This window comes from Nerophis lumbriciformis, linkage group LG13 (genome assembly GCF_033978685.3).
Source record: "Nerophis lumbriciformis linkage group LG13, RoL_Nlum_v2.1, whole genome shotgun sequence".
NCBI lineage: Eukaryota > Metazoa > Chordata > Actinopteri > Syngnathiformes > Syngnathidae > Nerophis > Nerophis lumbriciformis.
The window spans coordinates 1,147,728-1,160,772 of record NC_084560.2 but is presented as its reverse complement, the minus strand read 5'-3'; the positions used below and the strand labels follow the sequence as shown (position 1 = coordinate 1,160,772).

General features: G+C 45.4%; 1 protein-coding gene across 3 annotated transcripts in view; it reads left to right on the top strand.

The window, feature by feature from the left end:
- The window catches only part of abca12 (ATP-binding cassette, sub-family A (ABC1), member 12), a 170,432-nt gene that overhangs the window by 50,566 nt on the left and 106,821 nt on the right, over positions 1-13,045 (top strand). For all 3 annotated transcript variants that reach the window (XM_061971824.2, XM_061971822.2, XM_061971823.2), the window contains exons 22-27: positions 2,305-2,466; positions 2,528-2,723; positions 3,283-3,422; positions 4,460-4,579; positions 4,643-4,733; positions 10,888-11,067. In XM_061971824.2, the coding sequence (XP_061827808.2) occupies positions 2,305-2,466; positions 2,528-2,723; positions 3,283-3,422; positions 4,460-4,579; positions 4,643-4,733; positions 10,888-11,067 (889 nt within the window). The remainder of the gene's footprint in view (positions 1-2,304; positions 2,467-2,527; positions 2,724-3,282; positions 3,423-4,459; positions 4,580-4,642; positions 4,734-10,887; positions 11,068-13,045) is intronic.

Here is a 13,045-nt window from a genome sequence, read left to right as displayed (position 1 = left end):
GTCAGAGTCACCAATGTGGAATAGGCAGGAAACACACTGTTGCTGTTTCTTTTCATTCTTTGATACAGATTCAATTACGCCTTAACCGGTCACCCAAGAAGACTCTCAAACCACGCCCGTACCATCTGGGGGAGAGCATGGTCGGAGAGCCGTCCACTTGTTAACATAAGTTTCAACAGTAACCAACTGTCGGGAATAAAACACAACTCTTAAAAGACGTGTGCTATGTCCTGTTAACAGATACTACAAAGTACTAGCCAATAGAAACAAAATGCTGTAGTAATGAAGTCGATTGGATAAGATTTATTTGAACACGTCATCCGGTTCATGGCCTTGTCCTGACTTAGCTGCCACTGCCGGTGACCTCGCTTACTTTGTCACACTGAACTCAACGCCACTTTTAGCATTTAGTATTCAGTGCAGTATTCTTTTTATCTCACAAAAAAACCCCATCAACTTTTCTTGTCTTTGATGGCACTTGCTCTCTTTTTGTCCTTTTGCTTGACAATATCATTTCTTAGATGAACCATGAATTCTTAACGTGTCAAAAGTAAAAAGGGACAAGCTAAACGCTAAACTGAGACTGATGTTATGAAATATCTATGAAGTGTTCTGAAATTCATGTTTTTATCATGAGGACTGCTGCCTGCTCTTCAAATTGAACCAAAGACCGAGGCGTTTCTCCACCATGCGAACTGACAAGAAGGTTTTGAAGTATAGCATGGCACCGCAACAGGTTTTAGTGACGTGCTTTTGGCATTTCACCTATTGGGGTTAAAAATATTATTTGCACACCAGTAACTATAATCCGCAAATGATTGTTGAGTATGTGTGCTGTCGGCAGTGTAGCCATGTAATACTCTTTCATATCAGTAGGTGGCAGCAGGTAGTTAATGGCTTTGTAGATGTGGGGAGCAGCTTAGCCTACGGACCAAACTTAAGGTCTACCGTGCTGTTGTCCTACCCGCCCTGCTGTATGCCTGTGAGACCTGGACTGTATACAGCCGTCATGCTAAACAGCTTAACGCCTTCCACATGAGATCCCTCAGGAGGCTGCTCAACATCAGGTGGCAGGACAAGATCCCAGACACCAAGGTCCTCCTCAGGGCTGAGATGGATAGCATCTATGCCGTCCTCAAGCGTTTCCAGCTGAGATGGGCTGGCCATGTCTGCCGCATGTCCGATGAACGCCTACCAAAAATGCTCCTGTACGGTGAACTGCACCATGGAAAGCGCTCACGCGGCGGACAGCGGAAACGCTTTAAGGACACCTTAAAGGCCAGTCTCAAGGGCTGTGGTCTGGACCCAGAGACATGGGAAGCCGATGCCCAACACCGTTCAAACTGGCGCTCTGCAGTCTGGCATGGTGTTGCAGACTTCGAGGAAAAACGCATCCATGAAGCCGAACAGAAGCGACAGCTCCGCAAGACCAGAGACAGTTCCTCCCTCACAGCCAGCCACCCCCCAGCCATAACCTGCCCTCACTGCAGCCGGTCATTCCGCGCAGGGATTGGCCTCATCAGCCATCTTCGCACACACAAATCAACGTGAAGTCACCTGGTCATCTTCGAAAACGAAGGACGAACATGAGATGTGGGGAACATGGTTTGTGGTGATCACAACACGCAGACGACAGCGGGAGGCAGACTGCAGGTAAAAATGTATCTAATGCTTAAATAAACAAAAGGCGATTGCTGCTAAGAAAAGTAATTGAAGCTTAGGGAAGGCTATGCAAAATTAAACTAAAACTGAACTGGCTGCAAAGTAAACAAAAAACGAATGCTGGACGACAGCAAAGACTTACAGCGTGTGGAGCAGAGGCGGCGTCCACAAAGTACATTCAAATATGACATGACAATCAACAATGTCCACACAAAGAAGGAGAAAAACTACTGAAATAGTCTTGCTAAAACAAAGCGGGCGCGGGGAGTCGCGCTCAAGGAAGACATGGAACTGCTACAGGAAAATACCAACAAGACAGGAAATAGGAGCGCAAGACAAGAAGTAAAACACTACACAGGAAAACACCAAACAACTCCAAATAAGTCCGGGCGTGATGTGACAGGTGGTGACAGTACTTTAAGACAAGAGCTGTAGTGATTGGTTATGGTTTGAAGTCATATCCAACACTTGCCAGAACAACTTTTTACTCTCGATATCGGCTGCTGAGTTTCATTCTTTCAAGTGGTGGTGACTGGTGGTGGGCCTCCACATTATTTCAATGAAAACAAATGTGGCTTGGCTGAAAAGAGTTGAAAAAAGACTGCTTTAGGACATGCTACATGGGATCTATCTGTGTTTCAGGTGCTGCTGTCGCAGGAAATCCAAAGCCTGCTGGGACTTATGTTTGGACTGGTGGACAACATCATCAACCTGATGGCCACTTATCTCCCTGCCATTGATCAGCTGCAAACTTATATGGTTTCCCTTGAAAGCCTCAACCTGGGATTCAAGGACTGGCACCGAGTGCGTGGTAACAAGTCAGTGGTGCCCATGATGGTATTCTAACGGGCTGCTTTCTACCCAGGCTTCCAATGGCATCACACACGGCGTCTCCATCAGAACTTCATTCGTCTCACTCTCTCGGGCCATGTGCAGTAAAGGAGTCATGGCTCTCTTTGGAATGGCCGCACTTCCCATCCAGTTAGATTCCACCCCGTCCTTCCCTGACGGCGAAACGAGGAACGAGATGATTGACAGGTTTAAGATCCCACGGAATGCAAGTAGGTTGAGATGGCCGGCTGGGACTTGAACACCTTTTGTCAGGTTTAATCACCAAACTATCTATTAAACAGAACACGATGACAGAGTTAAATTTTGCTCATGAGGAGAACGCATGGAGCTGCATACCCTACGCTCTGAGGAACAGCCCACGCGCTCCCCTATTTATTCAGTTTGGGAGTTCCCTAGTTACATGCTGAGGCTGCTTCTAAAGGGAGGGGTCACACATTACGCGAGCAGCTCAGTACGCACAATACGTGATTATTCAGAACGGAATGTGCTGGGGGCCTAGTGATTGCGCCCTGTCTCTGCTTTGTCTGCCCGCTGTTGATATGCCTTATCTTCGTTGAAGTCCTGGTTCGTCCTTGGCTGTTAGCAAGGCTGAAAGACAGAAAACATCTGCGGCGAGACCACTCCTCACATGCCGTGGAAGATACAGAAAAAGTACAGCTTGAGCACAATAGATAATAACTAGAGCAATGGCCTTTAAGCATAAGAGTTGTGTGATAACTTATATAGAATTATTCTAACACTTCTTAATAATCAATGTTGTCTTTGTAGCCCCCTACTGTACCAACATGTACCTGGACATGGTGAGCACCACGGGGGGAGCCATTGCCTGGGCCTTCCTCAAACCAATGCTGATGGGGAAAATCCTCTACACACCTGACACACCTGTGACCAGGGCCATCATGGAGAAGGTATCCAATAGATCCACTAAAGCAGGGCTGTCCAAAATGCCTCCTGGGAGCCATTTGTGGCCCGCAACCTGTTGTGTTTACTGGCCCGTGATACATTCGACAGACAAATCAAACACACATTTCAACCTTTCCCTAAAACAAAGAAAGAGAAAGTTCATGAGCATTGGGTGCCGAAAGTACTCATTTGTAATGTGACCACTTTTCTTTCATTTTTGAGGTAGAAATCAAATGGTCAATCTACAAGTTAAATCTAAATGTTTAATGTAAATATCAATTTTAAATATTTATGTTATATTTAGGTTAGGGAAGAGATCTTGCCCCAAGTGGAGGAGTTCAAGTACCTGGGAGTCTTGTTCACGAGTGAGGGAAGAGTGGATGGTGAGATGGACAGGCGGATCGGTGCGGCGTTTTCAGTAATGCGGACGCTGTATGGACCCGTTGTGGTGAAGAAGAAGCTGAGCCGGAAGGCAAAGCTCTCGATTTACCGGTCGATCTACGTTCCCATCCTCACCTATGGTCATGAGCTTTGGGTTATGACCGAAAGGACAAGATCACGGGTACAAGCAGCCGAAATGGGTTTCCTCTGCAGGGTGGTGGGTCTCTCCCTTAGAGATAGGGTGAGGAGATCTGTCATCCAGGAGGAACTCAAAGTAAAGCCGCTGCTCCTCCAGATGCAGAGGAGCCAGATGAGATGGTTCTGGCATCTGGTCTGGATTCCCCCGGACCACCTCCCTAAGGAGGGGTTTAGGGTACGTCCGGCCGGTAGGAGGCCACGGGGAAGACCCAGGACACATTGGGAAGACTATGTCTCCCGACTGGCCTGGGAACGCCTCGGGATACTCCTGTAGGTGCTGGACCAAGTGGCTAGGTAGAGGGAAGTCTGGTCTTCTCCGCTTAGACCGATCCTAACCCCGCGACCCCACCTCGGATAAGCAGAAGAAGATGGATGGATGGATGTTAAAATTGTAATTTTAATGGATTGTTTGGAGTGTTTGTGGAGAAGATGAATAGCTACATGTTGATGCAAACGTCCACAGGCCAACAGGACCCTGCAGGAGTTTGCCAACCTGAAGAGGCACTCGGACCAATGGCTTCAGTCCTCAGACTACATCCTCCAGTCCGCCCAAGTATTGTCCCAGACCTTGCCCATGCTGAAGGTACGAGTCCGCTCTCAGCCAGAACCAAACTGCAGACTGAATCTCCATCTTGTGCTTTTCCAGTCGTCCTTGTCCAACGCCTTTGTGAGGAACTTCCTGGAGATGCAGACGGACATCGATGTCGACAAAATGAGGCAGACGCTCAACAGCTTCTGTGAGTGATGGTCTCTAACGTTCTCACCTCACTTATCTCCAACCTTCTCACCTCACTTATCTCCAACATTCTCACCTCACTTATCTCCAACGTTCTCACCTCACTTATCTCCAACGTTCTCACCTCACTTATCTCCAACGTTCTCACCTCACTTATCTCCAACCTTCTCACCTCACTTATCTCCAACGTTCTCACCTCACTTATCTCCAACGTTCTCACCTCACTTATCGCCAACGTTCTCATCTCACTTATCTCCAACGTTCTCACCTCACTTATCTCCAACGTTCTCACCTCACTTATCTCCAACGTTCTCACCTCACTTATCTCCAACGTTCTCACCTCACTTATCTCCAACGTTCTCACCTCACTTATCTCCAACGTTCTCACCTCACTTATCTCCAACGTTCTCACCTCACTTATCTCCAACGTTCTCACCTCACTTATCTCCAACCTTCTCACCTCACTTATCTCCAACGTTCTCACCTCACTTATCTCCAACGTTCTCACCTCACTTATCTCCAACGTTCTCACCTCACTTATCTCCAACCTTCTCACCTCACTTATCTCCAACGTTCTCACCTCACTTATCTCCAACCTTCTCACCTCACTTATCTCCAACGTTCTCACCTCACTTATCTCCAACCTTCTCACCTCACTTATCTCCAACGTTCTCACCTCACTTATCTCCAACGTTCTCACCTCACTTATCGCCAACGTTCTCACCTCACTTATCTCCAACGTTCTCACCTCACTTATCTCCAACGTTCTCACCTCACTTATCTCCAACGTTCTCACCTCACTTATCTCCAACGTTCTCACCTCACTTATCTCCAACGTTCTCACCTCACTTATCTCTAACATTCTCACCTCACTTATCTCCAACGTTCTAACCTCACTTATGTCCAACGTTCTAACCTCACTTATCTCCAACGTTCTAACCTCACTTATCTCCAACTTTCTCACCTCACTTATCTCCAACCTTCTCACCTCACTTATCTCCAACCTTCTCACCTCACTTATCTCCAACGTTCTCACCTCACTTATCTCCAACCTTCTCACCTCACTTATCTCCAATGTTCTCACCTCACTTATCTCCAACGTTCTAACCTCACTTATGTCCAACGTTCTAACCTCACTTATCTCCAACGTTCTAACCTCACTTATCTCCAACTTTCTCACCTCACTTATCTCCAACGTTCTCACCTCACTTATCTCCAACCTTCTCACCTCACTTATCTCCAACCTTCTCACCTCACTTATCTCCAACCTTCTCACCTCACTTATCTCCAATGTTCTCACCTCACTTATCTCCAACCTTCTCACCTCACTTATCTCCAACGTTCTCACCTCACTTATCTCCAACGTTCTCACCTCACTTATCTCCAACGTTCTCACCTCACTTATCTCCAACGTTCTCACCTCACTTATCTCCAACCTTCTCACCTCACTTATCTCCAACGTTCTCACCTCACTTATCTCCAACCTTCTCACCTCACTTATCTCCAACGTTCTCACCTCACTTATCTCCAACCTTCTCACCTCACTTATCTCCAACGTTCTCACGTCACTTATCTCCAACCTTCTCACCTCACTTATCTCCAAACTTCTCACCTCACTTATCTCCAACGTTCTCACCTCACTTATCTCCAACGTTCTCACCTCACTTATCTCCAACCTTCTCACCTCACTTATCTCCAACGTTCTCACCTCACTTATCTCCAACCTTCTCACCTCACTTATCTCCAACGTTCTCACCTCACTTATCTCCAACGTTCTCACCTCACTTATCTCCAACCTTCTCACCTCACTTATCTCCAACGTTCTCACCTCACTTATCTCCAACCTTCTCACCTCACTTATCTCCAACGTTCTCACCTCACTTATCTCCAACCTTCTCACCTCACTTATCTCCAACGTTCTCACGTCACTTATCTCCAACCTTCTCACCTCACTTATCTCCAACGTTCTCACCTCACTTATCTCCAACCTTCTCACCTCACTTATCTCCAACGTTCTCACCTCACTTATCTCCAACGTTCTCACCTCACTTATCTCCAACCTTCTCACCTCACTTATCTCCAACCTTCTCACCTCACTTATCTCCAACGTTCTAACCTCACTTATCTCCAACGTTCTCACCTCACTTATCTCCAACCTTCTCACCTCACTTATCTCCAACGTTCTCACCTCACTTATCTCCAACGTTCTCACCTCACTTATCTCCAACGTTCTCACCTCACTTATCTCCAACCTTCTCACCTCACTTATCTCCAACGTTCTCACCTCACTTATCTCCAACCTTCTCACCTCACTTATCTCCAACGTTCTCACCTCACTTATCGCCAACGTTCTCACCTCACTTATCTCCAACGTTCTCACCTCACTTATCTCCAACGTTCTCACCTCACTTATCTCCAACGTTCTCACCTCACTTATCTCCAACGTTCTCACCTCACTTATCTCCAACGTTCTCACCTCACTTATCTCTAACGTTCTAACCTCACTTATCTCCAACGTTCTAACCTCACTTATGTCCAACGTTCTAACCTCACTTATCTCCAACGTTCTAACCTCACTTATCTCCAACTTTCTCACCTCACTTATCTCCAACGTTCTCACCTCACTTATCTCCAACCTTCTCACCTCACTTATCTCCAACCTTCTCACCTCACTTATCTCCAATGTTCTCACCTCACTTATCTCCAACGTTCTCACCTCACTTATCTCCAACGTTCTCACCTCACTTATCTCCAACGTTCTCACCTCACTTATCTCCAACGTTCTCACCTCACTTATCTCTAACGTTCTAACCTCACTTATCTCCAACGTTCTAACCTCACTTATGTCCAACGTTCTAACCTCACTTATCTCCAACGTTCTAACCTCACTTATCTCCAATGTTCTCACCTCACTTATCTCCAACGTTCTCACCTCACTTATCTCCAACGTTCTCACCTCACTTATCTCCAACCTTCTCACCTCACTTATCTCCAACGTTCTCACCTCACTTATCTCCAACGTTCTCACCTCACTTATCGCCAACGTTCTCACCTCACTTATCTCCAACGTTCTCACCTCACTTATCGCCAACGTTCTCACCTCACTTATCTCCAACGTTCTCACCTCACTTATCTCCAACGTTCTCACCTCACTTATCTCCAACGTTCTCACCTCACTTATCTCCAACGTTCTCACCTCACTTATCTCCAACGTTCTCACCTCACTTATCTCTAACGTTCTAACCTCACTTATCTCCAACGTTCTAACCTCACTTATGTCCAACGTTCTAACCTCACTTATCTCCAACGTTCTAACCTCACTTATCTCCAACTTTCTCACCTCACTTATCTCCAACGTTCTCACCTCACTTATCTCCAACCTTCTCACCTCACTTATCTCCAACCTTCTCACCTCACTTATCTCCAATGTTCTCACCTCACTTATCTCCAACGTTCTCACCTCACTTATCTCCAACGTTCTCACCTCACTTATCTCCAACGTTCTCACCTCACTTATCTCCAACGTTCTCACCTCACTTATCTCTAACGTTCTAACCTCACTTATCTCCAACGTTCTAACCTCACTTATGTCCAACGTTCTAACCTCACTTATCTCCAACGTTCTAACCTCACTTATCTCCAATGTTCTCACCTCACTTATCTCCAACGTTCTCACCTCACTTATCTCCAACCTTCTCACCTCACTTATCTCCAACCTTCTCACCTCACTTATCTCCAACCTTCTCACCTCACTTATCTCCAACGTTCTCACCTCACTTATCTCCAACCTTCTCACCTCACTTATCTCCAATGTTCTCACCTCACTTATCTCCAACGTTCTCACCTCACTTATCTCCAACGTTCTCACCTCACTTATCTCCAACGTTCTCACCTCACTTATCTCCAACGTTCTCACCTCACTTATCTCCAACCTTCTCACCTCACTTATCTCCAACGTTCTCACCTCACTTATCTCCAACCTTCTCACCTCACTTATCTCCAACGTTCTCACCTCACTTATCTCCAACCTTCTCACCTCACTTATCTCCAACGTTCTCACGTCACTTATCTCCAACCTTCTCACCTCACTTATCTCCAAACTTCTCACCTCACTTATCTCCAACGTTCTCACCTCACTTATCTCCAACGTTCTCACCTCACTTATCTCCAACCTTCTCACCTCACTTATCTCCAACGTTCTCACCTCACTTATCTCCAACGTTCTAACCTCACTTATCTCCAACGTTCTCACCTCACTTATCTCCAACCTTCTCACCTCACTTATCTCCAACGTTCTCACCTCACTTATCTCCAACGTTCTCACCTCACTTATCTCCAACGTTCTCACCTCACTTATCTCCAACCTTCTCACCTCACTTATCTCCAACGTTCTCACCTCACTTATCTCCAACCTTCTCACCTCACTTATCTCCAACGTTCTCACCTCACTTATCTCCAACCTTCTCACCTCACTTATCTCCAACGTTCTCACCTCACTTATCTCCAACCTTCTCACCTCACTTATCTCCAACCTTCTCACCTCACTTATCTCCAACCTTCTCACCTCACTTATCTCCAACGTTCTCACCTCACTTATCTCCAACCTTCTCACCTCACTTATCTCCAACGTTCTCACCTCACTTATCTCCAACCTTCTCACCTCACTTATCTCCAACCTTCTCACCTCACTTATCTCCAACCTTCTCACCTCACTTATCTCCAACCTTCTCACCTCACTTATCTCCAACCTTCTCACCTCACTTATCTCCAACCTTCTCACCTCACTTATCTCCAACGTTCTCACCTCACTTATCTCCAACGTTCTCACCTCACTTATCTCCAACCTTCTCACCTCACTTATCTCCAACGTTCTCACCTCACTTATCTCCAACGTTCTCACCTCACTTATCTCCAACGTTCTCACTTCACTTATCTCCAACGTTCTCACCTCACTTATCTCCAACGTTCTCACCTCACTTATCTCCAACCTTCTCACCTCACTTATCTCCAACCTTCTCACCTCACTTATCTCCAACGTTCTCACCTCACTTATCTCCAACATTCTCACCTCACTTATCTCCAACGTTCTCACCTCACTTATCTCCAACGTTCTAACCTCACTTATCTCCAACGTTCTCACCTCACTTATCTCCAACGTTCTCACCTCACTTATCTCCAACCTTCTCACCTCACTTATCTCCAACGTTCTCACTTCACTTGTCTCCAACGTTCTCACCTCACTTATCTCCAACGTTCTCACCTCACTTATCTCCAACCTTCTCACCTCACTTATCTCCAACCTTCTCACCTCACTTATCTCCAACGTTCTCACCTCACTTATCTCCAACGTTCTCACCTCACTTATCTCCAACCTTCTCACCTCACTTATCTCCAACCTTCTCACCTCACTTATCTCCAACGTTCTCACCTCACTTATCTCTAACCTTCTCACCTCACTTATCTCCAACGTTCTAACCTCACTTATCTCCAACGTTCTCACCTCACTTATCTCCAACCTTCTCACCTCACTTATCTCCAACGTTCTCACCTCACTTATCTCCAACCTTATCACCTCACTTATCTCCAACGTTCTCACCTCACTTATCTCCAACCTTCTCACCTCACTTATCTCCAACCTTCTCACCTCACTTATCTCCAACGTTCTGACCTCACTTATCTCCAACGTTCTCACCTCACTTATCTCCAACGTTCTCACCTCACTTATCTCCAACGTTCTAACCTCACTTATCTCCAACGTTCTAACCTCACTTATCTCCAACGTTCTCACCTCACTTATCTCCAACGTTCTCACCTCACTTATCTCCAACGTTCTAACCTCACTTATCTCCAACGTTCTCACCTCACTTATCTCCAACGTTCTGACCTCACTTATCTCCAACGTTCTCACCTCACTTATCTCCAACGTTCTCACCTCACTTATCTCCAACGTTCTAACCTCACTTATCTCCAACGTTCTAACCTCACTTATCTCCAACGTTCTCACCTCACTTATCTCCAACGTTCTCACCTCACTTATCTCCAACGTTCTCACCTCACTTATCTCCAACGTTCTCACCTCACTTATCTCCAACGTTCTCACCTCACTTATCTCTTCTAACCTTCTTGATGCTAACCAAACACTTCCCTCTTCCAAGCGAACATGACCTCCATGCTGGAGAAGAACAAACACATCCTGAACCAGATCACCGTCTTGTCCAACCTCATGGTCAACGTGTCGTCCTGCATCAAGTTTGACCGTTACCAAGGTTACCACTCTGAGGAACATCTGGACGCGGATGCTCAGGAACTAGCCAAGGAGCGCAGCCTCTATGGAAGTGAGTAAAAGAGTAACCCTAACCCGTGAGTAAAAGATGAGATGTTTGTGAGTAATGAGAGTGTGAAGATGAGATGTTTGTGAGTAATGAGAGAGTGAAGATGAGATGTTTGTGAGTAATGAGAGAGTGAAGATGAGATGTTTGTGAGTAATGAGAGTATGAAGATGAGATGTTTGTGAGTAATGAGAGAGTGAAGATGAGATGTTTGTGAGTAATGAGAGTATAAAGATGAGATGTTTGTGAGTAATGAGAGTATAAAGATGAGATGTTTGTGAGTAATGAGAGTATAAAGATGAGATGTTTGTGAGTAATGAGAGAGTGAAGATGAGATGTTTGTGAGTAATGAGAGAGTGAAGATGAGATGTTTGTGAGTAATGAGAGTATAAAGATGAGATGTTTGTGAGTAATGAGAGTATAAAGATGAGATGTTTGTGAGTAATGAGAGTGTGAAGATGAGATGTTTGTGAGTAATGAGAGTATAAAGATGAGATGTTTGTGAGTAATGAGAGTATAAAGATGAGATGTTTGTGAGTAATGAGAGAGTGAAGATGAGATGTTTGTGAGTAATGAGAGTATAAGATCATGGCATCATAGTGAGTGAACTGGTCCATAAGATGACATCATAGTGAGTGAACTGGTCCATAAGATGGCATCATAGTGAGTGAACTGGTCCATAAGATGGCATCATAGTGAGTGAACTGGTCCATAAGATGGCATCATAGTGAGTGAACTGGTCCATAAGATGGCATCATAGTGAGTGAACTGGTCCATAAGATGGTATCATAGTGAGTGAACTGGTCCATAAGATGGCATCATAGTGAGTGAACTGGTCCATAAGATGGCATCATAGTGAGTGAACTGGTCCATGAGATGGCATCATAGTGAGTGAACTGGTCCATAAGATGGCATCATAGTGAGTGAACTGGTCCATAAGATGGCATCATAGTGAGTGAACTGGTCCATAAGATGGCATCATAGTGAGTGAACTGGTCCATAAGATGGCATCATAGTGAGTGAACTGGTCCATAAGATGGCATCATAGTGAGTGAACTGGTCCATAAATGGCATCATAGTGAGTGAACTGGTCCATAAGATGGCATCATAGTGAGTGAACTGGTCCATGAGATGGTATCATAGTGAGTGAACTGGTCCATAAGATGGCATCATAGTGAGTGAACTGGTCCATGAGATGGCATCATAGTGAGTGAACTGGTCCATAAGATGGCATCATAGTGAGTGAACTGGTCCATAAGATGGCATCATAGTGAGTGAACTGGTCCATAAGATGGCATCATAGTGAGTGAACTGGTCCATAAGATGGCATCATAGTGAGTGAACTGGTCCATAAGATGGCATCATAGTGAGTGAACTGGTCCATGAGATGGCATCATAGTGAGTGAACTGGTCCATAAGATGGCACCATAGTGAGTGAACTGGTCCATAAGATGGCATCATAGTGAGTGAACTGGTCCATAAGATGGCATCATAGTGAGTGAACTGGTCCATAAGATGACATCATAGTGAGTGAACTGGTCCATAAGATGGCATCATAGTGAGTGAACTGGTCCATAAGATGGCATCATAGTGAGTGAACTGGTCCATAAGATGGCATCATAGTGAGTGAACTGGTCCATAAGATGACATCATAGTGAGTGAACTGGTCCATAAGATGGCATCATAGTGAGTGAACTGGTCCATAAGATGGCATCATAGTGAGTGAACTGGTCCATAAGATGGCATCATAGTGAGTGAACTGGTCCATAAGATGGCATCATAGTGAGTGAACTGGTCCATAAGATGGCATCATAGTGAGTGAACTGGTCCATAAGATGGCATCATAGCACATACAATACATTACTTTCAAGGTGTATTTTATTCATTTTGGCCGTTATCAGAGAAAAATCCTTAAATCGGCCGCAGAGTTCAAAGTGTAAGAAAAAGTATCGTCTGATAGTCTGGAACTTCCTGTAGTTACCTG